The sequence below is a fragment of the Oncorhynchus clarkii genome, chromosome 27, assembly GCF_045791955.1.
Source record: "Oncorhynchus clarkii lewisi isolate Uvic-CL-2024 chromosome 27, UVic_Ocla_1.0, whole genome shotgun sequence".
NCBI lineage: Eukaryota > Metazoa > Chordata > Actinopteri > Salmoniformes > Salmonidae > Oncorhynchus > Oncorhynchus clarkii.
The window spans coordinates 15,906,852-15,934,388 of NC_092173.1; the positions used below are offsets into that span (position 1 = coordinate 15,906,852).

Consider the following 27,537-nt stretch of genomic DNA (forward strand, 5'->3'; position numbering starts at 1 on the left):
AGAGGACTGCAGCTGGCTGGTTAGCTGGTTGATTATAGTTCAGAGGACTGCAGCTGGCTGGTTAGCTGGTTGATTATAGTTCAGAGGACTGCAGCTGGCTGGTTAGCTGGTTGATTATAGTTCAGAGGACTGCAGCTGGTTGATTAGCTGGTTGATTATAGTTCAGAGGACTGCAGCTGGCTGGTTAGCTGGTTGATTATAGTTCAGAGGACTGCAGCTGGCTGGTTAGCTGGTTGATTATAGTTCAGAGGACTGCAGCTGGCTGGGCTGGTTGGTTAGCTGGTTGATTATAGTTCAGAGGACTGCAGCTGGCAGCTGGTTGATTATAGTTCAGAGGACTGCAGCTGGCTGGTTAGCTGCAGGACTGCAGCTGGCTTAGCTGGTTGATTATAGTTCAGAGGACTGCAGCTGGCTGGTATGCTGGTTGATTATAGTTCAGAGGACTGCAGCTGGCTGGTATGCTGGTTGATTATAGTTCAGAGGACTGCAGCTGGCTGGTTAGCTGGTTGATTATAGTTCAGAGGACTGCAGCTGGCTGGTTAGCTGGTTGATTATAGTTCAGAGGACTGCAGCTGGCTGGTTAGCTGGTTGATTATAGTTCAGAGGACTGCAGCTGGCTGGTTAGCTGGTTGATTATAGTTCAGAGGACTGCAGCTGGCTGGTTAGCTGGTTGATTATAGTTCAGAGGACTGCAGCTGGTTGGTTAGCTGGTTGATTATAGTTCAGAGGACTGCAGCTGGCTGGTATGCTGGTTGATTATAGTTCAGAGGACTGCAGCTGGCTGGTTAGCTGGTTGATTATAGTTCAGAGGACTGCAGCTGGCTGGTATGCTGGTTGATTATAGTTCAGAGGACTGCAGCTGGCTGGTTAGCTGGTTGATTATAGTTCAGAGGACTGCAGCTGGTTGGTTAGCTGGTTGATTATAGTTCAGAGGACTGCAGCTGGTTGGTATGCTGGTTGATTATAGTTCAGAGGACTGCAGCTGGTTGATTATAGTTCAGAGGACTGCAGCTGGCTGGTATGCTGGTTGATTATAGTTCAGAGGACTGCAGCTGGCTGGTTAGCTGGTTGATTATAGTTCAGAGGACTGCAGCTGGCTGGTTAGCTGGTTGATTATAGTTCAGAGGACTGCAGCTGGCTGGTTAGCTGGTTGATTATAGTTCAGAGGACTGCAGCTGGTTGGTATGCTGGTTGATTATAGTTCAGAGGACTGCAGCTGGCTGGTTAGCTGGTTGATTATAGTTCAGAGGACTGCAGCTGGCTGGTATGCTGGTTGATTATAGTTCAGAGGACTGCAGCTGGCTGGTATGCTGGTTGATTATAGTTCAGAGGACTGCAGCTGGTTGTTTATAGTTCAGAGGACTGCAGCTGGCTGGTTAGCTGGTTGATTATAGTTCAGAGGACTGCAGCTGGTTGGTATGCTGGTTGATTATAGTTCAGAGGACTACAGCTGGCTGGTTAGCTGGTTGCTTATAGTTCAGAGACTGCAGCTGGCAGCTGGTTGATTATAGTTCAGAGGACTGCAGCTGGCTGGTTAGCTGGTTGATTATAGTTCAGAGGACTGCAGCTGGCTGGTTAGCTGGTTGATTATAGTTCAGAGGACTGCAGCTGGTTGGTTAGCTGGTTGATTATAGTTCAGAGGACTGCAGCTGGTTGGTTAGCTGGTTGATTATAGTTCAGAGGACTGCAGCTGGTTGGTTAGCTGGTTGATTATAGTTCAGAGGACTGCAGCTGGCTGGTTATGCTGGTTGTTTATAGTTCAGAGGACTGCAGCTGGTTGGTTAGCTGGTTGATTATAGTTCAGAGGACTGCAGCTGGTTGGTTAGCTGGTTGATTATAGTTCAGAGGACTGCAGCTGGTTGGTTAGCTGGTTGGTTCAGAGCTGATTGTTTATAGTTCAGAGGACTGCAGCTGGCTGGTTAGCTGGTTGATTATAGTTCAGAGGACTGCAGCTGGCTGGTTAGCTGGTTGATTATAGTTCAGAGGACTGCAGCTGGCTGGTTAGCTGGTTGATTATAGTTCAGAGGACTGCAGCTGGCTGGTTAGCTGGTTGATTATAGTTCAGAGGACTGCAGCTGGTTGGTTAGCTGGTTGATTATAGTTCAGAGGACTGCAGCTGGTTGGTTAGCTGGTTGATTATAGTTCAGAGGACTGCAGCTGGCTGGTATGCTGGTTGATTATAGTTCAGAGGACTGCAGCTGGCTGGTTAGCTGGTTGATTATAGTTCAGAGGACTGCAGCTGGTTGGTTAGCTGGTTCATTATAGTTCAGAGGACTGCAGCTGGCTGGTATGCTGGTTGATTATAGTTCAGAGGACTGCAGCTGGTTGGTTAGCTGGTTGATTATAGTTCAGAGGACTGCAGCTGGCTGGTTAGCTGGTTGATTATAGTTCAGAGGACTGCAGCTGGCTGGTATGCTGGTTGATTATAGTTCAGAGGACTGCAGCTGGCTGGTTAGCTGGTTGATTATAGTTCAGAGGACTGCAGCTGGTTGATTATAGTTCAGAGGACTGCAGCTGGTTGTTTATAGTTCAGAGGACTGCAGCTGGCTGGTTAGCTGGTTGATTATAGTTCAGAGGACTGCAGCTGGTTGGTATGCTGGTTGATTATAGTTCAGAGGACTACAGCTGGCTGGTTAGCTGGTTGATTATAGTTCAGAGGACTGCAGCTGGTTGATTATAGTTCAGAGGACTGCAGCTGGCTGGTTAGCTGGTTGATTATAGTTCAGAGGACTGCAGCTGGCTGGTTAGCTGGTTGATTATAGTTCAGAGGACTGCAGCTGGTTGGTTAGCTGGTTGATTATAGTTCAGAGGACTGCAGCTGGTTGGTTAGCTGGTTGTTTATAGTTCAGAGGACTGCAGCTGGTTGGTTAGCTGGTTGATTATAGTTCAGAGGACTGCAGCTGGCTGGTATGCTGGTTGTTTATAGTTCAGAGGACTGCAGCTGGTTGGTTAGCTGGTTGATTATAGTTCAGAGGACTGCAGCTGGTTGGTTATCTGGTTGATTATAGTTCAGAGGACTGCAGCTGGTTGGTTAGCTGATTGTTTATAGTTCAGAGGACTGCAGCTGGCTGGTTAGCTGGTTGATTATAGTTCAGAGGACTGCAGCTGGCTGGTTAGCTGGTTGATTATAGTTCAGAGGACTGCAGCTGGCTGGTTAGCTGGTTGATTATAGTTCAGAGGACTGCAGCTGGCTGGTTAGCTGGTTGATTATAGTTCAGAGGACTGCAGCTGGTTGGTTAGCTGGTTGATTATAGTTCAGAGGACTGCAGCTGGTTGGTTAGCTGGTTGATTATAGTTCAGAGGACTGCAGCTGGCTGGTATGCTGGTTGATTATAGTTCAGAGGACTGCAGCTGGCTGGTTAGCTGGTTGATTATAGTTCAGAGGACTGCAGCTGGTTGGTTAGCTGGTTCATTATAGTTCAGAGGACTGCAGCTGGCTGGTATGCTGGTTGATTATAGTTCAGAGGACTGCAGCTGGTTGGTTAGCTGGTTGATTATAGTTCAGAGGACTGCAGCTGGCTGGTTAGCTGGTTGATTATAGTTCAGAGGACTGCAGCTGGCTGGTATGCTGGTTGATTATAGTTCAGAGGACTGCAGCTGGTTGGTTAGCTGGTTGATTATAGTTCAGAGGACTGCAGCTGGCTGGTATGCTGGTTGATTATAGTTCAGAGGACTGCAGCTGGTTGGTTAGCTGGTTGATTATAGTTCAGAGGACTGCAGCTGGCTGGTATGCTGGTTGATTATAGTTCAGAGGACTGCAGCTGGCTGGTTAGCTGGTTGATTATAGTTCAGAGGACTGCAGCTGGCTGGTATGCTGGTTGATTATAGTTCAGAGGACTGCAGCTGGCTGGTATGCTGGTTGATTATAGTTCAGAGGACTGCAGCTGGTTGATTATAGTTCAGAGGACTGCAGCTGGCTGGTTAGCTGGTTGATTATAGTTCAGAGGACTGCAGCTGGCTGGTATGCTGGTTGATTATAGTTCAGAGGACTGCAGCTGGTTGGTTAGCTGGTTGATTATAGTTCAGAGGACTGCAGCTGGCTGGTTAGCTGGTTGATTATAGTTCAGAGGACTGCAGCTGGCTGGTTAGCTGGTTGATTATAGTTCAGAGGACTGCAGCTGGCTGGTTAGCTGGTTGATTATAGTTCAGAGGACTGCAGCTGGTTGATTAGCTGGTTGATTATAGTTCAGAGGACTGCAGCTGGTTGATTATAGTTCAGAGGACTGCAGCTGGCTGGTTAGCTGGTTGATTATAGTTCAGAGGACTGCAGCTGGTTGATTATAGTTCAGAGGACTGCAGCTGGCTGGTTAGCTGGTTGATTATAGTTCAGAGGACTGCAGCTGGCTGGTTAGCTGGTTGATTATAGTTCAGAGGACTGCAGCTGGTTGATTATAGTTCAGAGGACTGCAGCTGGCTGGTTAGCTGGTTGATTATAGTTCAGAGGACTGCAGCTGGCTGGTATGCTGGTTGATTATAGTTCAGAGGACTGCAGCTGGCTGGTATGCTGGTTGATTATAGTTCAGAGGACTGCAGCTGGCTGGTTAGCTGGTTGATTATAGTTCAGAGGACTGCAGCTGGCTGGTATGCTGGTTGATTATAGTTCAGAGGACTGCAGCTGGCTGGTATGCTGGTTGATTATAGTTCAGAGGACTGCAGCTGGCTGGTATGCTGGTTGATTATAGTTCAGAGGACTGCAGCTGGCTGGTATGCTGGTTGATTATAGTTCAGAGGACTGCAGCTGGTTGGTTAGCTGGTTGATTATAGTTCAGAGGACTGCAGCTGGCTGGTATGCTGGTTGATTATAGTTCAGAGGACTGCAGCTGGCTGGTTAGCTGGTTGATTATAGTTCAGAGGACTGCAGCTGGCTGGTATGCTGGTTGATTATAGTTCAGAGGACTGCAGCTGGCTGGTTAGCTGGTTGATTATAGTTCAGAGGACTGCAGCTGGTTGGTTAGCTGGTTGATTATAGTTCAGAGGACTGCAGCTGGTTGGTATGCTGGTTGATTATAGTTCAGAGGACTGCAGCTGGTTGGTTAGCTGGTTGATTATAGTTCAGAGGACTGCAGCTGGCTGGTTAGCTGGTTGATTATAGTTCAGAGGACTGCAGCTGGCTGGTTAGCTGGTTGATTATAGTTCAGAGGACTGCAGCTGGCTGGTATGCTGGTTGATTATAGTTCAGAGGACTGCAGCTGGCTGGTTAGCTGGTTGATTATAGTTCAGAGGACTGCAGCTGGCTGGTTAGCTGGTTGTTTAGAGATAGCAGGTCTCCATCCCAAATGACACCCTATTCCCTATATAGTGCACTACTAGTGCTGAGCGATTAACTGGAATTTCTGTTATTAAACAACTAATTGACTGACATTGGTTAAATGATTTGAATTTCATTTAGTTCTGCTTCTTTCTTTAAGCTCAATGAGCACATTGCGCAAATTCTCTAGAGATAAATCAAATCAAGCTCGAACTGTGCGATGTAGTAGGGAGTTGTTGTTTCCAACAGGCCAATATTCTACATAGTTCAGCGCAGAAAACGTGATAATTAACTACAACGACCATAATCCACTGCGTGCATATTTGTCTGGTCTGTGTGTTTATTTTAAGCCTGCTACGTTAGGTTAGTGTGGGCAGACATGGATAGGGAGAGAAGATTGCACGATGGAGAGGGATTAGAGAGCAGTTGCTTCCTGAAAATACACAATCTAAGTGAATGATAGTTGGTATTCAGCAGTCATAAAAGTATGCCTTATTTACTTTGAACAAACTAAAATTGTGATTTTGTCAGACAGCATAAACAGCAGCTGATTATGACTTGGAAGGAAATAAATAAGTAATCAAATAAAACAAATGTAAAATACACAACAACTGAAATATGTTATTAAAGTAAATAATTTGAATAAATTATTATTAAGTGATAAGGAGTAATGGGCAGTCACTTCCATCATGGGACTTTTATTAATTGTTTTATTCTGTGTTGTTACAGCATTCAACACACATAGCGCATTGTGCATGTTTTTTATTTATTTATTGATACCAAATTAAAAATAGTTTAATAACCGAACCAAAACAACCTCAAAAATAACTATTCGCTCAGCACTACACACTACATAGGTAATAGGGTGCCATTTGGGACGCAGCTCAGATGCAGGAGAAATGAAATCTGCCAGCAGCACCCTGGACAGCACCACGTGACAGAGCAGTAGAGCGATAGAGTAGCCGTGCAGCAGAGAGGCAGAGTGGCCCCCACTGAGTAAGGCTCTTTATCCAGGCCGGACAGGGGGCCTGGATAAAGAGGCCGGACAGGAGGTGCCTGAGAAGGCTAAGACTGTGCTGGGTTGGGAACAGTGAGGTTGCACTGGGGTATAGCTGGGGTATAGGGCTGGAGCTGGGCAGTTTGGATGTAAGAGGGTTACACAGATGGGTCACCAGATGGAGTTGGAGGCTGATCTGTTCTATAACACCCTGCCTGATCTGAGCCTGCTACACTCACAGAGAGGGGTGGGGAACACACAGATAGAGGGGAAACACTATCGTGTTGATATTGTTACATCACTCTGTCACACCAATCTTATTTACCTTAACCCCTATAGAGCACAACAATTCTTACATGATACAGTACAGCACCCCACGCTCTAGGGGCCAGCAGCTTACTGCTAATCTATTGCTGCCACTGGACCTAACAACCTGTTCAGAGCTGGTGTGTGTGTGTATCAGAAATCCACAAAAGTCCTCACAAGGATAGTAAAGCAAGGAACTATCTCCCTCGTGAGGACATTTTCCATGTCCCCACAAGGACAAAGGCTATTTTAAGCTTAGGGGTTAGGGTTACAATTAGGGTTAGGGGTTAGGTTTAGGAGTTAGATTTATGTTCAGGGTTAGGTTTAGGGAAAATAGGATCTAGAATGGAAATACATTTTAAGACATATGGTGTGTATGTGTCTGAATATGATACATACCTTCCCTCGTTGATGAGCTCGATGAAGGCGAGGCCGGCATTTTTCTGGATTGAGTTCTGCCACTCCTAAGACAGAAGGAAGAGAAGAAGAGGAGAGGAAGATAGAAAGAGGAGCGGAGAGGAGGAATGTTGGATAGTTAGTTGTTCATACTGGCTCCATGGCTGTATGTCAGACAAAGCCTTCCACAAAGTTAAGTGGGGTGACCTTTTCAAGACGCTGGAGAGATTCAGTTTTGGCGAAAACTTTTTGACTTGGATTAGAATACTATATTACTCTCTGATAGCTTGCGTGTGTACTAACAACACCTACTTCAAATACTTACCCCTCTGCCACAGAATTAAACAGGGCTGTCTGCTGTCGCTTTTGCTATTCAAACACCGTCTGTAAACAGTGCAAGACGTAAAAGCCCAGAGCTCATTACATTCTAATCAGCGCTACTAGGCGATGGCTATAAAAACATATCAATGGGCTAATTTTCAATAAAAATCACATGGAGGCAATAAAGTAACAATAACGTAGTAATAAAACAACAATTATGGAACACTTTGCCAAGAAAGCTTCACAAACCAGAAAAACATTTCCAAAACGAAAAAACCTGCACAATAAAATCAGCCCCTTTAATGCAATAAAAAGCGACAGAGTCTCTGAGAAACACATGGATCTCTCTGCAAGGCCAGTCTCCGTTGCAATTCAAATGGACATCGCACATTCAATTTTTTCTAATTGAAGTAACAAAACAAAGAAGGCATTAAGGTCATTGAATCCTTTCAAAGAGATGTGCTGGCTATAAAAAGCTGAATCTCTGCCCTGCATGTGTGAGTGTGCCTGCCCTCTTCAGATGCATCCCAAATGGCAACATATGCACTACTTTTGAGGAGAGCCCTATGGGCCCTGGTCAAAAGTAGAGCACTAAATAGGAAATAGGGTGGCATTCGGGACGAGATCTTCCTCTGTGAACAGATCGGTAAACACAGGAGAGATGTAATCGGGGATGAAACTGTATCCTCTGCCTTAAATACAGCCATTTCCTCCGTCCGCACACTGACAGATGACTGAGGAGAGGGGAGCCATCTACTGAGCCTAGAGCGGCTACGGCCCCAAGGCCACGGCACCCCCCACCCTCTCCCCAGCACCATCACTACCCTGTCTGGGAATGATTAAAAAGCCGTTTGGGAGCGGAGGAGAGGAGAGGGCCTTGCACTGTGGGAACCTGGGCTCTCTGCTCACTCACTGAGGAGCAAATGGAAGGGAAAACACAGGCCACAGTTCAAAATACAAAGAGAAAAAAAGAAAATAAATATAAAAGGGGAAAAGTTTCCCAGTTTTCAATGCTAGCCAAGTGTCAGGTATAAAACCAACTGAATCTCATGCATAGAAGAGGCTAACAAATTAGATTCTGCATCTCAGAAACAGTAAGAAAATCTCTGTAGTTCCACACCGCCTTTTGGAACAGAGGGTGAGGCTCTTTAGTTATGTGTAGCAGAAAAGCAAACATTGTTTGCGATGCAAAATTCAAAGGATTTCAGGATAAACATTTGTGAATGCAGATTGCCATTGTCTAAATAGTGTATGGTAGCATGCCATAGTTCCTGTAGTGTGGAACAGACTGCACCAGGCTAGAGAACACAGTTCCACCTCACATTACATTACGGTGAGAGAGACGGTGCTGATATGCTGGGCATCTGGTCTCCACATCTTTTCTCCTGACCTCTATCTCTCTCTCTGTCTCTCTCTCTGCTACATCATCCGCTGTTACTGATTTGAACAGGGCTCATGTTCGGCCCGTCTTCTGAGGATCTGCTCGTACTGCACTCACGTGACAAAAATATATACGGAAATCAAAGCAGATGTGTCTCATGCAGCGCCAGGAAAGGGACATCAGGTAGGAGGGGGAAAACTCTGAACCGATGGGATCTTCTATCTTGTCAAACTGAGTTACGGTACAGTAAAATCCCTAGTTACCGTTACAGTGGGATGGAGCTTCAGATGTTTTCTTCCCTTGAGTTTTTTTCTGAGCAGCAGGGCTCCAAAGGGGCTGGGCTGTGACTGCAGGGATTTGGGGAAAGCCCATTATTGCCTGTTTGAACGGAATTAGGCCTGACATGCTTCTCCAGGAGGAAGTAACATGATCCTTCATGTAGAGGCAGAGAAACAGAACCCATAACCTCTGTCTATGTGCTGACCTGCAGAACCCCTGGTGATGGTCTGACCTGCAACAGAACCCAGAATATTTAGCTATGGGCTGACCTGCAGAACCTCTGGTTATGTGCTGACCCGCAGAACATCTGTCTATGGGCCGACCTGCAGAACCTCTGGTGATGGTCTGACCTGCAACAGAACCCAGAATATTTAGCTATGGGCTGACCTGCAGCCAGGGTAATGGGCGTGGCTCAGGAGCTCAGATAAGAAAAGCTGATAATCTGTGGTGTCTGGGAGTGTTTCACCTATGAAGATTATCCTATTGGTTCAGGGTTCCTGAATTTCATAATTTTAAATTGTTTGTTACACACAAGCCTCTTGTTCCTCTGCAGCCGTCCATACTCCCAAACGTCAGTAGGCGTCAGGCAGACAGCAGTATTGAGGTATCTCAATCCAGGCTGAAGTCTTTTATCTGCTCTTCTCTCCACATCTGGAGGCTCTCTGTCAGTAAATCTCCCAGGATCCACTGCAGATCATCTGTGTGTTTAAGCTGTTACAAGAAACAAAGCTGTTTGACCTTCTCATTCACCAGGCCGTCTGTGAAGAGATACAAAGAGTGTGCTGCCTATCCGAGCCCCATACAACCCCAGCTCCATACAACCGTGTCCTAGCCCCATTTAGCCCCAGTCTCCGCCCCAGCCACATACAGCTGTGTCCTAGCCCCATACAGCCTTGTCCTAGCCCCATACAGCCTTGTCCTAGCCCCATACAGCCTTGTCCTAGCCCCATACAGCTGTGTCCTAGCCCCATACAGCCGTGTCCTAGCCCCATACAGCCGTGTCCTAGCCCCATACAGCCTTGTCCTAGCCCCATACAGCCTTGTCCTAGCCCCATACAGCTGTGTCCTAGCCCCATACAGCTGTGTCCTAGCCCCATACAGCTGTGTCCTAGCCCCATACAGCTGTGTCCTAGCCCCATACAGCCGTGTCCTAGCCCCATACAGCCGTGTCCTAGCCCCATACAGCCGTGTCCTAGCCCCATACAGCCTTGTCCTAGCCCCATACAGCCTTGTCCTAGCCCCATACAGCCTTGTCCTAGCCCCATACAGCTGTGTCCTAGCCCCATACAGCCGTGTCCTAGCCCCATACAGCCGTGTCCTAGCCCCATACAGCCTTGTCCTAGCCCCATACAGGAAAGTCACTACTGATGGAATCAGATCAGGATTAACAAGTTCCACTGTGCTCATCCCTGCCAGTGCTGCTGGATAAAGCTAGCTGTGGTTCCAACTCAGGCCAAGCATATCCACTTTCAGCTTTGTTGACGGGTCGATATCTCAGGCTGGGTTTCATCCCAGGAGTCCCTAATGACAGGAACTATTGGAGCCGCAGTAATACTATCTGTGTCATGGGTGGGGGGAATGGGGGGGGGGGGGTTACTCTGTGAGGGGGGTATACGGCTCGCTGACACTCCCAGCCCTCAGTAAATCCAGGAGGTAGGAAGAGAAGGTAGACATCCCAGAGCCACAGTGATAGGTTAGCCTCCAGAAAGACAGACAGACAGAATAGAGAGCAAGACTCAGGGAACATTCCCTCAGAAACTTCAAAAGAACAGCAGTAACAGCGGGATTCATTACTGCAAGACTCGGGCAGTTGTGTGAATAGAGAGAGAGGAATGTTCCTTAATCTCAGCCTTCTAATAACAGATGCATGGGTATGTAAGGGATCTGACGGGCTGACCTGCAGAACCTCTGGATATGGGCTGACCTGCAGAACCTCTGTCTATGGGCTGACCTGCAGAACCTCTGTCTATGGGCTGACCTGCAGAACCTCTGTCTATGGGCTGACCTGCAGAACCTCTGTCTATGGGCTGACCTGCAGAACCTCTGTCTATGGGCTGACCTGCAGAACTTCTGTCTATGGGCTGACCTGCAGAACCTCTGTCTATGGGCTGACCTGCAGAACCTCTGTCTATGGGCTGACCTGCAGAACCTCTGTCTATGGGCTGACCTGCAGAACTTCTGTCTATGGGCTGACCTGCAGAACCTCTGTCTATGGGCTGACCTGCAGAACCTCTGGTTATGGGCTGACCTGCAGAACCCCTGGTTATGGTCTGACCTGCAACAGAACCCAGAATATTTAGCTATGGGCTGACCTGCAGCCAGGGTAATGGGCGCGGCTCAGGAGCTCAGATAAGAAAAGCTGATAATCTGTGGTGTCTGGGAGTGCTTCACCTATGAAGATGATCCTATTGGTTCAGGGTTCCTGAATTTCGAAATTTTAAATGGTTTGTTACACACAAGCTCTGGGCTCTGGGCACCGCACCTCCTACTGCAGCCTCCATCCCTGCAGACTGGATACTTAGCGAGAGAGGCACCACCTAATGTCTTCCTTATGGACTCACTGACTGGCCCTGCAGACAGAAGGTATGTTAACTATCTCCTATTCTGTTCTTACTGCTACATTGAGACTGTGACCCGTTGAGATGTAAAAGACTTAACCAATGGTTTATTTAAACACTAGATGACTGATAGAGGATGATGTCTTGACACTCCCCCAAAGTCGTAAAAATATTTGGGAAGCTATAGAAATGCATTTATTAATGTCTACATTTGTTTTTGCCACATTTATTCTATTTCAGACACCTTAATGCATACTTGTTTTGTTATATTATGTGAGCTAAACATAAACATGAAAAATATATTTAAAACAAATCCTTAAAGTATATATTTTTTTAGATTACAAATGTTACTGTCTACACTGCAAGAACAACTACTTAAATACATGCAATTTTGTCCCTAAAACATTTATTTGAAATACTGTAGAATTCCATTCACTGCTCCTAATATGGCCGACTGGTATCTTCAAAGCCTCTCAATGGCCAATACTTTGCCTTCAGAAGTATTCACACACCTTTACTTTTTCTAAATGTTGTTGTGTACAGCATGAAGTTAAAATTCATTACATTTAGATTTTGTGTCACTGATCTACACACAATACCCCAAAATGTCAAAGTGGAGATTTATTTGTAGAACATTTTAGAAATTAATAAACACTGCAAAGCAGAAATGTCTTGAGTCAAAAAGTATTCAACACCTTTATTGTGGCAAGCCAAAATAAGTTCAGGGGTAAAAATGTGCTGAACAAATCGCATATTAAGTTACATGGACTCATTCCGTGTTCAATAATAGTGATTAACATAATCTCTGTTCTCCACACATACAATTATCTGTAAAGGTCCCTCAGTCGAGTATTGCATTTCAAACACAGATTCTACCACAAAGACCAGGGAGGTTTTTCAAACCTCACAAAGAGCACCGATTGGTAGATGTAAAAATATATAATAATACAAATTTAAAAAAGCTGACCCTGAATATCTTTTTGAGCATGGTGAAGTTATTAATTAGGCTTCTTAAGGTGTATCATCTACACCCAGTCACTACAAAGATACAGGCGTTATTCATAACTCAGTTGCAGGAGAGGAAGGAAACTGGTCAGGGATTTCACCATGAGGCCAATGGTGATTTATAAAAAGTTACAGAGTTTAATGGTTGTAATTTGAGAAAACTGAGGATGGATCAACAACATTGTAGTTACTCCACAATACTAACCTAAATTATAGAGTGAATTGAAGGAAGCCTGTACAGAATAAAAATATTCCAAAACCTTTTGCAAAGAAATGAACAATTTGTTCTGAATACAAAGCGCTATGTTTGTGGCAAATCCAACACAACACATTATGAGTACCACTCTTGCTATTTTCAAGCATGGTGGTGTTTGCATCATGTTATGGGTATACTTGACATTGGCAAGGACTATGGAGTCTTTTTAAATAAAAAGAAACAGAATACAGCTATAAGCATAGGCAAAATACTAGACGAAAACCTGGTTCAGTTTGCTTTCCAACAGATACTGGGAGACTAATTCACCTTTCAGCAGGACAATAACCTAAAACACAAGGCCACATCTACACTGGAGCTGATTACCAAGATGACATTGAGTGGCCTATTTACAATTTTGACTTAAATCGACTTGAAAATCTATGGCAAGACTTGAAAATGTCTGTCTAGCAATGATCAAAAATCTACTTGATAGAGATTGAAGAATTTAAAAAATAATAATGGGCAAATATTGTACCATCCAGGTGTGCAAAGGTCTTAGACTTACCCCCAAAATACTCACAGCTGTAAATGCTGCAAAAGTGCTTCTAAAAATTATTGATTCAGGGGTTATGAATACTTGTGTAAATTAAAATATACAATTTCATTTTTTTTCTCACTTTGTCATTATGGGGTATTGTCTGTAGATGGGTGAGAAAAATAATCGATTTAATGCATTTTCAATTCAGGTTAGAACAAAACAAAATGTGGAATAAGTCAAGGGATATGAATACTTTCTGAAGACACTATACATCATTGGGCTTAACTAGAGGAGGTGATCAGTCCCACATGAGGTGGAGCTGATCCACTATGAGGACAGGGAGGAGATCAGGGGACAGGGAGGAGATCAGGGGACAGGGAGGAGGTAAGGAGACTGGGAGGAGATATGAGGACAGGCAAGAGGTAAGGGGACAGGGAGGAGATAAGAGGACAGGGAGGAGATAAGGAGACAGGGAGGTGGTAAGGGGACAGGGAGGAGGTAAGGAGACAGGGAGGAGATATGAGGACAGGGAGGAGGTAAGGGGACAGGGAGGATATAAGGGGACAGGGAGGAGGTAAGGAGACAGGGAGGTGGTAAGGGGACAGGGAGGAGGTAAGGAGACAGGGAGGAGAAATGAGGACAGGGAGGAGGTAAGGGGACAGGGAGGAGAAATGAGGACAGGGAGGAGATAAGGGGACAGAAAGGAGAAATGAGGACAGGGAGGAGGTAAGGGGACAGGGAGGAGAAATGAGGACAGGAAGGAGATAAGGGGACAGGGAGGAGGTAAGGGGACAGGGAGGAGGTAAGGAGACAGGGAGGAGGTAAGGAGACAGGGAGGAGGTAAGGAGACAGGGAAGTGGTAAGGGGATGGGGAGGAGATAAGGGGACAGGGAGGAGGTAAGGAGACAGGGAGGAGATAAGGGGACGGGGAGGTGTAAGGGGACAGGGTGGGGGTGAGGACTGATCACAGAGGGGTGTTCCATGAAATTAGTCCCTTTGGGTACTGTAGCTTTCTGAATTTTTTATAATTTTTTATTTCACCTAATTCTAACATTATCATGAAGAACACATGTTCTATTGAATTAAAAACATTTCCCATCTCAAGAGATTCCATTAAAAAAAATACTATAGTAACTACCTACAGTTGAAGTCAGAAGTTTACATACACCTTAGCCAAATACATTTAAACTCATTTTTCTCAATTCCTGACATTTAATCCTAGTAAAAATTATCTGTTTTAGGTCAGTTAGGATCACCACTTTATTTTAAGAATGTGAAATCTCAGAATAATATTAGAGAGAGTGATTTATTTCAGCTTTTATTTATTTCATTACATTCCCAGTGGGTCAAAAGTTTACATACACTCAATTAGTATTTGGTAGCATTGCCTTTAAATTGTTTAACTTGGGTCAAACGTTTCGGGTAGCCTTCCACAAGCTTCCCACAATAAATTGGATGAATTTGGGCCCATTCCTCCTGACAGAGCTGGTGTAACTGAGTCAGGTTTGTAGGACTCCTTGATCATACATGCTTTTTCAGTTCTGCCCATAAATGTTATATGGGATTGAGGTCAGGGCTTTGTGATGGCCACTCCAATACCTTGACTTTGTTGTCCTTAAGCCATTTTGCCACAACTTTGGAAGTATGCTTGAGGTCATTGTCCATTTGGAAGACCCATTTCCAACCAAGCCTAAACTTCCTGACTGATGTCTTGAGATGTTTTCCATCCTCATTTTCCATCCTCATGATGCCATCTAGTTTGTGAAGTGCACCAGTACCTCCTGCAGCAAAGCATCACCACAACATGATGCTGCCACCACCGTGCTTCATGGTTGGGAGGGTGTTCTTCGGGTTGCAAGCCTCCCCCTTTTTCCTCCAAACATAACGATGGTCATTATGGCCAAACAGATCTATTTTTGTTTCATCAGACCAGAGGACATTTCTCCAAAAAGAACGATCTTTGTCCCCATGTGCAGTTGCAAACCGTAGTCTGGCTTTTTAATGGCGGTTTTGGAGCAGTGGCTTCTTCCTTGCTGAGCGGCCTTTCAGGTTATGTCGATAAAGGACTTGTTTTACTGTGGATATAGATACTTTTCTACCTGTTTCCTCCAGCATCTTCACAATTTCCTTTGCTGTTGTTATGGGATTGATTGGCACTTTTCGCACCAAAGTGCGTTCATCTCAAGGAGACAGAACGCGTCTCCTTCCTGAGCGGTATGACGGCTGCGTGATCCCATGGTGTTTATACTTGCGTACTATTGTTTGTACAAATGAACGTGGTACCTTCAGGCATTTGGAAATTGTTCCCAATGATGAATCAGACTTGTGGAGGTGTACAATTATTTTTCTGAGGTCTTGGCTGATTTCTTTTGATTTTCCCATGATGTCAAGCAAAGCGGCACTGAGTTTGAAGGTAGGCCTTGAAATATATCCACATATACACCTCCAATTGACTCAAATTATGTCAATTAGCCTATCAGAAGCTTCTAAAGCCATGACATCCTTTTCTGGAATTTTCCAAGCTGTTTAAAGGCACAGTCAACTTAGTGTATGTAAACTTCTGACCCACTGGAATTGTACCACTGACCCAGTGAATTGTAAGTGAAATAATCTGTCTGTAATCAATTGATGGAAAAACTACTTGTTTTATGCACAAAGTAGATGTCCTAACCGACTTGCCAAAACTATAGTTTGTTCAAGAAATTTGTATAGTGGTTGAAAAACAAGTTTTAATGACTCCAACCTAAGTGTATGTAAACTTCCGACTTCAACTGTATTTAGTCCCAAATAAAGTAACAGGGCTGACGATTTCATCTTAAATCAGCCATAAATCCCCTTGTGACAGGGAGAATTGTTGTGGTCAACACGAAGGGGAAATTGAATGCAAGCTTCACAATGTTCTTTTAATTGTTAAAATATTTGTAGCCTGTCATCTATGGTTAGCAGGGTTGACGTGTTACGCTCAACCGACTCAGATCTCCACGTTTTTTTTTTACCTTTAATTCATTTATCAAAGCAACAAAATAATTAGGGCTTTAGAATGATGTGAAAACGTTGAGAAATATTGGAGTTCAGTGGGTTAAAATCTTTTGAATTTTGGCACTTTAACAAGTATAAAAAAACTCTGATTTATTGAGTTTTCAATGTGGTCTATATTAAAGGGTACTTCATTCCTAAATGGAATATTGGTGCAAACAGAGGGATGTGGGAGGAAGGAAGAAGCAGAGAGGGAGAGAAAAGGAGGGATGTGTGAGGAGAAAGAGAGAATCTCACCTGAGAGCAGAGCAGCATGACTAGTTCTACTACGGAGGTGCTGGACTTCATACACACCAAACCTGGTGGAGCAGACAGGACAGGACAGGACGAGACAGGGTTAGAAGCAGAGTTCTCATACAACACACAGGACAGTTTGACTTGGCTCAACAGTTCCTAGCGCCTTCATATAAGTCACTGCGAAACCTCTCCATTGACAGGTTGGAGGGGCTAAGATTGTACTCATTACCAGAGAAGAAGACACTCTGGACGACTCATTATAGGTTGGTGGGGCCAGGACCCGTTGGCATGGTTGCATGAAGATGTCAGTCAGTGTGATTGACAGCATGAGTCAACAACCAGAGACGAGATGTCAACATGTTTATAAACACACAGACAGAGACCATCTCATGCATGTCAAACATCTCTTCCGTTTTACCGTTGATGCAAAGAAAGAGCTTGCCAGGATTGGAAATGGGAAATGACCTTACATGTTACAATAATAAAACAATATAGCTGCCTACAAACCACTGAGATAGAGACAAAGTGTGTGTAACAAATGGCACCCTATTCCCTCTATATTGAATTAATGTTGACAAGAGCCCTATGGAGTGCACTACATAGGAAATAGGGTGCTATTTGGGATGGAGACAAAGTGTACTGTTGTATAATGTGAATCTTGCACAGCACTGAAACAGTCTGAGCCTCTAAGACTGTTGTAAACAGGGGATGTTACCTGACCCTCTCTAGTTCACAGACAGCTACAGATGACCTATTACACACACACACACACACACACACACACACACACACACACACACACACACACACACACACACACACACACACACACACACACACACACACACACACACACACACACACACACACACACACACACACACACACACAGCTACATTCAACCACAGCTGACCTCTTGTGACTGCAATGACCAGTTCTCCCATCACTCCGCTCTCTCTGACACAGGGGGTCAGGTGGTAGGGTGACCCTGGCCCATAGCGCCCCGGCCATACTCTGGTATGCTGGCCTAATGACCATGGACCCTGGCCGTACAGTGGTACACAAACTATATGTGTTCTATTTAAACAGGCTCTACCCCTCTGACCATGCCTTTCCTGTGAGCAGGGCAGAGTTAAATCACTGGGGTGAATGTGGCATTGTGGAGCAGTGTACTGGTAGGGGGGAAGGAGTGGAAAGGCAGAGAGAGGAGAGGTAGGGAGGGGGAAGGAGAGGAAAGGAGAGAGGGAAGGAGAGGAAAGGAGAGTGGGAAGGGGGAAAGAGAGGAGAGGAGAGAGGGAAGGGGGAAGTAGAGGGGAGGAGAGAGGGAAGGGGGAAGGAGAGGAGAGAGGGAAGGCCATCACAACGACAGCTCTGTTCGCCCTGGCCCAAGTGTATCATGGGCCAGGGGCCAGGCCAGGATGTCTGGGCATGATTACCACACTGACAACATGTCTAGAGAGGGGGAGAGGAGGGGTGATGAGGAGAGAAGGAGAGGAGAGGGGGGTGGGTGAGGGGGCACTTGGGGCGTGACCCCGGATAATTTGAGTGATGTATGGATGGTAATTACTACTAAATGGAGAGACTTTCCACCAGGGCCCTGATTCAGGAAAAACAGCCACTTTTCCTTGGTAAAAGTCTGGGCAAAGCATCTCAAAGTAAGAGTGCTGATCTAGGATCAGGTCTCTACTGTCCATGTAATATTATTCAGAATGAACTCTAAGGTAAAACTGATCCCAGACCTGATCCCAGCATTTGTACTATGGTATGCTTTATGAATACTGGCTCTATTGTGTTGATGAAGTGTGTTGTGTTTGCCTGGTTTGTACACAGTCTGTGCTCAGCATGCCAGGTGTGTGTGTGTATCTGTCAGCTTGGCCAGCGTTCTGACAGAGAGGCAGAGTGAAGGGATCAGACAACATTCACACCTTTCAACTCTCCATTAATTGTTTATTGTGTGTGTGCCTGTGTGTGTGTGTGCCTGTGTGTGTGTGTGCCTGTGTGTGTGTGAGTGCCTGTGTGAGTGCATGTGTGTGTGTGTGCGTGGTAGCCCTCTCGGGCTACATTACTAGACATCCAGCAGTGACACAGCAGCCAGTTGACAGACAGAGGGACAGAAGAAGACAGACATACTAAGGGATAGACAGAGGGACACACAGAGACACTATACAACACCTATACCTTCTATGAGCAGCTCCTGACCATGGCTTCCCAACAGGGTCCTAGAGAGGAATGGTGCAAAGTCCACAAAGATCTCCCTGAGCAGGGGGGCCACCTTCTCCAGCGCACGCTCCAACTTAGTAGTGATACTGTGTGACAACAGAGCAGGGAGAGAGAGAGGGAGAGAGAGAGGATGACAGAGTGGAAGAGACAGAGAGGAGAAAGACAACAGCAAACAGATGAGAATAAGGTTGGCTAGGGTTGAGCTGTGAGCAGAGCAGAGTAGAGCCCTCCACCTGGGTTAGTACATGAGAGTTAGAACATCCTTTCAAATCAAATCAAATGCTATTTGTCACATGCGCCGAATACATCAGGTGTAATATACCTTACAGTGAAAAGCTAACTTACAAGCCCTTAACCAACAATGCAGTTTAAAGAGAATACCCCCCCAAAAAGTAAGAGATAAGAATAACAAATAATTAAAGAGCAACAGTAAATAAGGAGCTAAACTCAGCGGAAAAAGAAACGTCCTCTCACTGTCAACTGCGTTTATCACTTAACATGTGGAAATACTTGTATGAACATAACAAGACTCAACAACTGAGACATAAACTGGACAAGTTCCACAGACATGTGACTAACAGAAACAGAATAATGTGTCCCTGAACAAAGGAGGGGTCAAAATCAAAAGTAACAGTCAGTATCTGGTGTGGCCACCAGCTGCATTAAGTACTGCAGTGCATCTCCTCCTCATGGACTGAACCAGATATGCCAGTCCTTGCTGTGAGATGTTACCCCACTCTTCCACCAAGGCACCTGCAAGTTCCCAGACTTTTCTGGGGGGAATGGCCCTAGCCCTCACCCTCCGATCCAACAGGTCCCAGACGTGCTCAATGGGATTGAGATCCGGGCTCTTCGCTGGCCATGGCAGAACACTGACATTCCTGTCTTGCAGGAAATCACACACAGAACGAGCAGTATGGCTGGTGGCATTGTCATGCTGGAGGGTATTGTCAGGATGAGCCTGTAGGAAGGGTACCACAGGAGGAAGGAGGATGTCTTCCCTGTAACACACAACTTTGAGATTGCCTGCAATAACAACAAGCTCAGTATATGATGCTGTGACACACCGCCCCAGACCATGACGGACCCTCCAACTCCAAATCGATCCCGCTCAAATCGTAACGCTCACTCCTTCGACGATAAACGCGAATCCGGCTATCACCCCTGGTGAGACAAAACCACGACTCATCCGTGAAGAGCACTTTTTGCCAGTCCTGTCTGGTCCAGCGACGATGGGTTTGTGCCCATAGGCAACGTTGTTGACGGTGATGTCTGGTGAGGACCTGCCGTACAACAGGCCTACAAGCCCTCAGTCTCTCAGCCTATTGCGGACAGTCTGAGCACTGATGGAGGGATTGTGCATTCCTGGTGTAACTCAGGCAGTTGTTGTTGCCATCCTGTACCTGTCCCGCAGGTGTGATGTTCGGATGTACCGATCCTGTGCAGGTGTTGTTACATGTGGTCTGCTACTGTGAGGTCAATCAGCTGTCCGTCCTAGCTCCCTGTAGCTCCCTGTAGCTCTTAGATGTCTCACAGTACAGATATTGCAATTTATTGCCCTGGCCACATCTTCAGTCCTCATGCCTTCCTGCAGCATGCGTAAGGCCCGTCCGTTCACACAGATGAGCAGGGACCCTGGGCATCTTTCTTTTGGTGTCTCCTGACCCCTCCTGTCTCAGCCTCCAGTATTTATGCTGCAGTAGTTTATGTGTCGGGGGGCTAGGGTCAGTTTGTTATATCTGGAGTACTTCTCCTGTCCTATTCGGTGTCCTGTGTGAATCTAAGTGTGCGTTCTCTAATTCTCTCCTTCTCTCTTTCTTTCTCTCTCTCGGAGGACCTGAGCCCTAGGACCATGCCCCAGGACTACCTGACATGATGACTCCTTGCTGTCCCCAGTCCACCTGGCCGTGCTGCTGCTCCAGTTTCAACTGTTCTGCCTTATTATTATTCGACCATGCTGGTCATTTATGAACATTTGAACATCTTGGCCATGTTCTGTTATAATCTCCACCCGGCACAGCCAGAAGAGGACTGGCCACCCCACATAGCCTGGTTCCTTTCTAGGTTTCTTCCTAGGTTTTGGCCATTCTAGGGAGTTTTTCCTAGCCACCGTGCTTCTACACCTGCATTGCTTGCTGTTTGGGGTTTTAGGCTGGGTTTCTGTACAGCACTTTGAGATATCAGCTGATGTACGAAGGGCTATATAAATAAATGTGATTTGATTTGATTTGATTTTTCAGAGTCAGTAGAACCGCCTCTTTAGTGTCCTAAGTTTTCATAACTGTGACCTTAATTGCTTACCGTCTGTAAGCTGTTAGTGTCTTAACGACCGTTCCACAGGTGCATGTTCATTAATTGTTTATGGTTCATTGAACAAGCATGGGAAACAGTGTTTAAACCCTTTACAATGAAGATCTGTGAATTATCTTTGAAAGACAGGGTCCTGAAAAAATTACTTTTTGGGGGGGGCTGAGTTTATATACATGGGGTACCGGTACAGAGTCAATGTGTGGGGGCATCGGTGTCGAGGCAATTGAGGTAATATATTCATGTAGGTAGAGTTTTTAAAATGGCTATGCATAGATAATAAGACTAGCAGCGGAGTAGAAGTGTGGGGGGGGGGGGTGCATTGCAAATAATCTGGTTAGTCATTTGATTAGCTGTTCAGAAGTCTTATGGCTTGGGGATAGAAGCTGTTTAGAGGCCTCTTGGACCTACTGTAGACTTGGCGATCCGGTACCGCTTGCCGTGCGGTAGCAGAGAGAACAGACTATGACTAGGGTGGCAATTTGGCAATTTGTAAGGCCTTCCTCTGACACCGCCTGGCATAGATGTCCTGGATGGCAGGAATCCCTGGTGATGTACTGGGCCGTACGCATTATCCTCTGTAGTGCCTTGCGGTCAGAGGCCGAGCAGTTGCCATACCAGGCAGTGATGCAACCCGTCAGGATGCTCTCGATGGTGCAACTGTAAAACCTTTTGAGGATCTGAGGACCCATGCAAAATCTTTTCAGTCTCAAAAGCATTTCATGGCTACAGATGTGAGTGCTACGGGTAAGTAGTAATTTAGGCAGGTTACCTTAGTGTCCTTGGGCACAGGGACTATGGTGGTCTGCTTGAAACATATCGGTATTACAGACTCAGTCAGGGAGAGGTTGAAAATGTCAGTGAAGACATTTGCCAGTTGGTCAGCGCATGCTCGGGAGAACACGTCCTGGTAATCTGCCTGGCCCTGCGGATTTGTGAATGTTGACCTGTTTAAAGGGTCTTACTCAAATCGGCTGTGGAGAGCGTGATCACACAGTCGTCTGGAACAGCTGATGCTCTCATGCATGTGTCATTGTTACTTGCCTCGAAGCGAGCGTAGAAGTTATTAGTTATTTAGCTCGTGTCAGTGGGCAGCTCTCGGCTGTGCTTCCCTTTATAGTCTGTAATAGTTTGCAAGCCCTGCCACATCCAACGAGCGTTGGAGCCAGTGTAGTACGATTCGATCTTAGTCCTGTATTGACGCTTTTCCTGTTTGATGGTTCGTCGGATGGCATAGCAGGATTTCTTATAAGCTTCCGGGTTAGAGTCCCGCTCCTTGAAAGCAGCAGCTCTACCCTTTAGCTCAGTGTGAATGTTGCCTGTAATCCATGGTTTCTGGTTGGGGTAGGTACGTACAGTCACTGTTGGGGCAACATCCTTGCTGCACTTAATGATAAACCCAGTGACTGATGTGGTGTACTCCTCAATGCCATCGGAAAAATCCCGGAACATATTCCAGTCTGTGCTAGCAAAACAGTCCTGTAGCTTAGCATCTGCTTCATCTGACCACTTTATTATAGAACGAGTCACTGGTGCTTCCTGCTTTAATTTTTGCTTGTAAGCAGGTCAGATTTGCCAAATGGAGGGCAAGGGAGAGCTTTGTATGCGTCTCTGTGTGTGGAGTAAAGGTCATCTATAATTGTTTCCCTCTGGTTGCAGATTTAATATGCTGATAGAAATTAGGCAAAATTTATTTAAGTTTCCCTGCATTAACTTCTTGGTGACAGGGGGCAGTATTTTCACGTCCGGATGAAATGCATGCCCAAATTCAACTGCCTGCTACTCATCCCCAGAAGTTAAGATATGCATATTATTAGTCGATTTGGATAGAAAACACTCTGACGTTTCTAAAACATTTTGAAACATGTCTGCTACTTATGTAGCAGGCGAAACCCGAGGAAAAACCATTCAGATTTTTTTTTTGAGGTCACTCTCTTTTCAATGTTTTCGTTGGGAATCCAGATTTCTAAGGGACCTTCTTGCAGTTCCTACCGCTTCCACTGGATGTCACCAGTCTTTACAAATTGGTTGAGGTTTTTCCTTTGTGTAATGAAGAAGTAGCCCTGTTCAAAACGTGTACTGTTAGATAGAGGCGCGTGACCAGAAAGGTAGCGTCAGTTTGTTTTCTTCCTGTATTGAACACAGATCATCCCGTCTTCAATTTGATCGATTCTTTACTTTAAAAAAATACCTAAAGTTGTATTACAAAAGTAGTTTGAAATGTTTTGTCAAAGTTTACAGGTAACTTTTGAGATATTTTGTAGTCACGTTGAGCAAGTTGGAACCGGTGTTTTTCTGGATCAAAATCGGCAAATAAATGGACATTTTGGATATATATCGACAGAATTCATCGAACAAAAGGACCATTTGTGATGTTTATGGGACATATTGGAGTGCCAATAAAAGAAGCTCGTCAAAGGTAAGGCATGATTTATATTTTTATTTCTGCCTTTTGTGTCGCGCCTGCAGGGTTGAAATATGTTTTCTCTCTTTGTTTACGGAGGTGCTACCCTCAGATAATAGCATCGTTTGCTTTCGCCGAAAAGCCTTTTTATTTTTTATTTGGTTTTTTACATGTGTGATTTCATGAAAGTTTTGATTTTTATAGTAATTTATTTGAATTTGGCGTTCTGCATTTTCACTGGCTTTTGGCCAGGTGGGATGCTAGCGTCCCACATATGCCAGGGAGGTTAAAGTCCCCGGCCACTAGGAGCGCCGCCTAGCAGAACACTAAGTCAAGGGCTCTAAAGTAAACCATTTCATTGGTAGCACTAGTGCTCTTAATTAAGAAAAGATATCACAACACTTGGGTGAACTGTTGGAACACAGCACTGTTGGAATCATAGAAATACAATGATTATTCTAATTCTATGGTTGGTGTTGTTTGGAATGACAACAAATGAAAAAGCCACGTAGGAGTTATGATAGGCTAGGAACCAAAATGTTGGCCAGTGTTTCTCAGGGGACTCTAATCACATTTGAATAGATGTTGCATTTAGACAAACAACATGCTGGTCTACACCACTGCTAGCAACCTGTATTAGAGCTAACATTTGCTTTGCCCTGGCTAGTGCATTTAGCTAAATAGCGTTTAGCTAGCTAGTTAGCGAGTAGCATTAACGATTAGCATTATTTTAGGCACATGCCAGCTTCCTTAGACTAACTAACTCAAGTTCTGCAAAGAACAATATCCACAAACTAATAGTAAAATAGGAAAAATGTGGATTTATATTAAGAAGCTACATGGAACGTAGCATCGTTCTTGTTCAGGAAGAATAGTGCATGAATTGACAGCATACTGAGAGAATAAATAGAATAGAGGAACTGTGTGTGTGGCCCTAGAACTGGAAGAAAGCAGCGGCAGGTGGCAGCCTGTCTTGTTTGAGCAGTGTTGAGATGAGTGTTGCAGCTAAATATTGTTAGGTACTGCATTTTTTGGTGGATTTTCTTTTAGTTGCACTGGTGTCGGTGTCACCGTTTAGAGCCCAGATAGTGTCACACAGCCTAGTAAAGTTCTTCACGAGTCCAACCAAACCCGAATACACAAGACCCGACCCGGGACCTGAGCGGGTCCAAAATGTCAACTTTTCCCTCTGGGTTGGGTCCAGTTTTATTGTCATCAGGTGTCGGGTCTATGCAATTACAGCTGATAAACCCTAGTGGACACAAATGGACCCGACCATGGCCATAGCATATTTATTTTACTCTAATAAGGTGAATTTATTGACTTATAGAAGGCCTAGCCAACATATGAAGACCTATAAGAGCAACTTAACCATAAGAGCAACTTGGTTGATAAACATGTTTTTTTTGTCACTCAGGTCCAAATCAGGTCTGGTCTACTAGACATGGACCCATTAGGGTACAGGTTGGGTATAGGTCGGGTTGTCGGGTCAATTCAGGTTCGGGTTACGGGTCCGGGTCCTGCTTTAAAAAATGATTGGGTCTGTTCATTTCCGGGTCTGATTGTTCTCGGGTCCGTTCGGGTCCAGGTCCAACATTTTGGACCCGAGAAGACCTCTACAGCTTAGTGTCTAGTAGTATCTATCTACAGACTGGGAAGGAGGGGGCATGCAACCTACAGGAAGCATCTAAAAGCAGAGACATACTGCCGTGAGCCTGTAGCCCGTCCACCAGCATAGAAACATACAGAGACAGACAAAAAGCGAGAGAGAGAGCAGGAGAGAAAAAAAGAGCGAGAGAGAGAGAGGATTGGCCTAGGAGGGAATAGCAGCAGAGTGTGTTCTGCCCCTTGGCCTCCTGGGAAGAATACGAAGGTGAAGGGATGAGTGCATCAGTGAGACAGTGACACCTGTGTGAGTGATGTTAAACAGTGCTTGCCTATGACACTGGCCTGCACCTCTGGGGGCCATCTCTGTCTCTGTCTCTGTGTGGCCCCCCGGCAGGGACCAACTAAAGACTCTCAGATCCTGGTCCACCTCACATAGCAACGCACTGAAATACACAGAGATTGCAGCAGTCACTAGGACTGAGTCCCAAATGGCACCCTATTCCTTTTATAGTGCACTACTTCTGACCAGAGGCCATATGTCTATTGTCTATTCAACAAGCTACATGTCCGTCTGACTGGACTGAAATTAGAGTTTGGTATGATCACACACATCTCTGCAACCATGAGAGACACACACACACACATACAGCTCTGCAACTTGCCACTTCCATCATTGACTCCACAGTTACGGTAAGTGATGTTGGTTACTGCCATGGCAACTGATTTGCAATTCCTTTAGAGGGGGACAGGAGGGAGAGAGAGTGAGAGTGTGTGTGAATGTGTGTTTGTTTGTGAGCATGTGTTGAGGCAGTGGGACTGGGAGACAGAGGTACTCAGGCTCTCTGCAGCACTAGAGATGTCTGTCACAAACACTTACAGAAGGTGGGGATGAGGAGTCAAGGTCACAACAGCATCCACACACACCTTAACGCTACACACACACACAACATTTTCTCTGAATTACCATTCACACAACACCACAGGCAGTGGTTACATGCTGATAGAGAAAGACATGCACTGTTCAGTGGCTCCAGGTGATATATGGTGAATATGTCTGTAGCACTGAAATGCATAATCCGCCTACTACACACACACAGTACTGTCACACGCTGACCCTACCTCATGTTTTCCACTGTGTCTTCAGGCATGGGCGCCACCGGCTGGACAGCGGGCAGGTTCTTACTGGTGGCCCCGTTGACGAAGGATGAGGAGGAGGTGGAGGAAGAGGAGGCCGAGTCTGTAGCTCCTGCAGGGAACAAACACACCAACCAACGTCACACTGGGAGAAGTATGGGAGCAGAAGTATACAACTCTATTATGTAACCAAGTATACAACTATACACTAACTCCATTATATACCTGAGTATAGAAATACAATACCGGTCAAAAGTTTTAGAACACCTACTCTTTCAAGGGTTTTTCTTTATTTTTACTATTTTCTACATTGTAGAATAATAGTGAAAACATCAAACTATGAAATGACACATATGGAATCATGTAGTAACCAAAAAAGTGTTCAAACACATTAAGAAGGAAATACATTCCACAAATGAACTTTTAACAAGGCACACCTTGTTAATTGAAAGGCATTCCAGGTGACTACCTCATGAAGCTGGTTGAGAGAATACCAAGAGTGTGCAAATCTGTCATCAAGGCAAAAGGTGGCTACTTTGAAGAATGTAAAATCACTTTTTTGGTTTCTACATGATTCCATATGTGTTATTTCATAGTTTTGATGTCTTCACTATTATTCTACAATGTAGGAAATAGTACAAATAAAGAATGATTAGGTGTTCTAAAACGTTTGACCGGTAGTGTATACAGTATACAACTAACTCCATTATACACCCAAGTATACAACTATACAACTATATTATATACCACAGTATACAACTCAATTATATACAAAACTATAGAAATATACAGTATACTCCATTATGTACCCAAGAATACAACTATACAACTCCATTATATACCCAGGTATACAACTATACACTATACAACTCAACTCTGTATTCCCTAGTATACAACTATACAGTATTCAACTCCATTATATACCCAAGTATAGAAATATACAGTATACGACTATGCTGTATATTATCTACCCAAGGTCTGTTTCAGTTACAGGGACGACCTATAGGAATGACATCCGCCTCGGACCATTGTAAGTATATGAATGTCTAATGTCCAATTCACTATAATTGGTTGTTCTTAAGCGGTGTATCTGTAGAATTTATTGTTAATCATTTTAGTTATTATCACTCAGTCCAATATTGGGTTACATGTTTAATATGATACGATTAAGATGTTTTCCATCCATCATCGTTCCAGGTATCACATGCATGTCCTTGAGTTCATGGGTCAAGTTGCCAAAGAACATCTCCAGAACAGAAATCGTGGAGTCTGAGGGAATGAGGGAGAGAGAAAAAGAGAGTGGGAGAAATAGGGGCTTGAGAGAGAAGGAGGGAGGTTGAGAGAGATAGAGAGGGAGGGGGAGAGG

At 45.0% G+C, this 27,537-nt stretch overlaps 1 protein-coding gene across 1 annotated transcript in view; it reads right to left on the reverse strand.

The window, feature by feature from the left end:
* LOC139385439 (neurobeachin-like) overlaps positions 1 to 27,537 on the reverse strand; it is a 346,644-nt gene that overhangs the window by 189,715 nt on the left and 129,392 nt on the right. The window contains exons 35-39 of the mRNA XM_071130488.1: positions 26,157 to 26,283; positions 25,367 to 25,480; positions 18,677 to 18,804; positions 16,499 to 16,560; positions 6,951 to 7,015 (exon numbers count right to left, since the gene is read on the reverse strand). Of these exons, the coding sequence (XP_070986589.1) occupies positions 6,951 to 7,015; positions 16,499 to 16,560; positions 18,677 to 18,804; positions 25,367 to 25,480; positions 26,157 to 26,283 (496 nt within the window). The remainder of the gene's footprint in view (positions 1 to 6,950; positions 7,016 to 16,498; positions 16,561 to 18,676; positions 18,805 to 25,366; positions 25,481 to 26,156; positions 26,284 to 27,537) is intronic.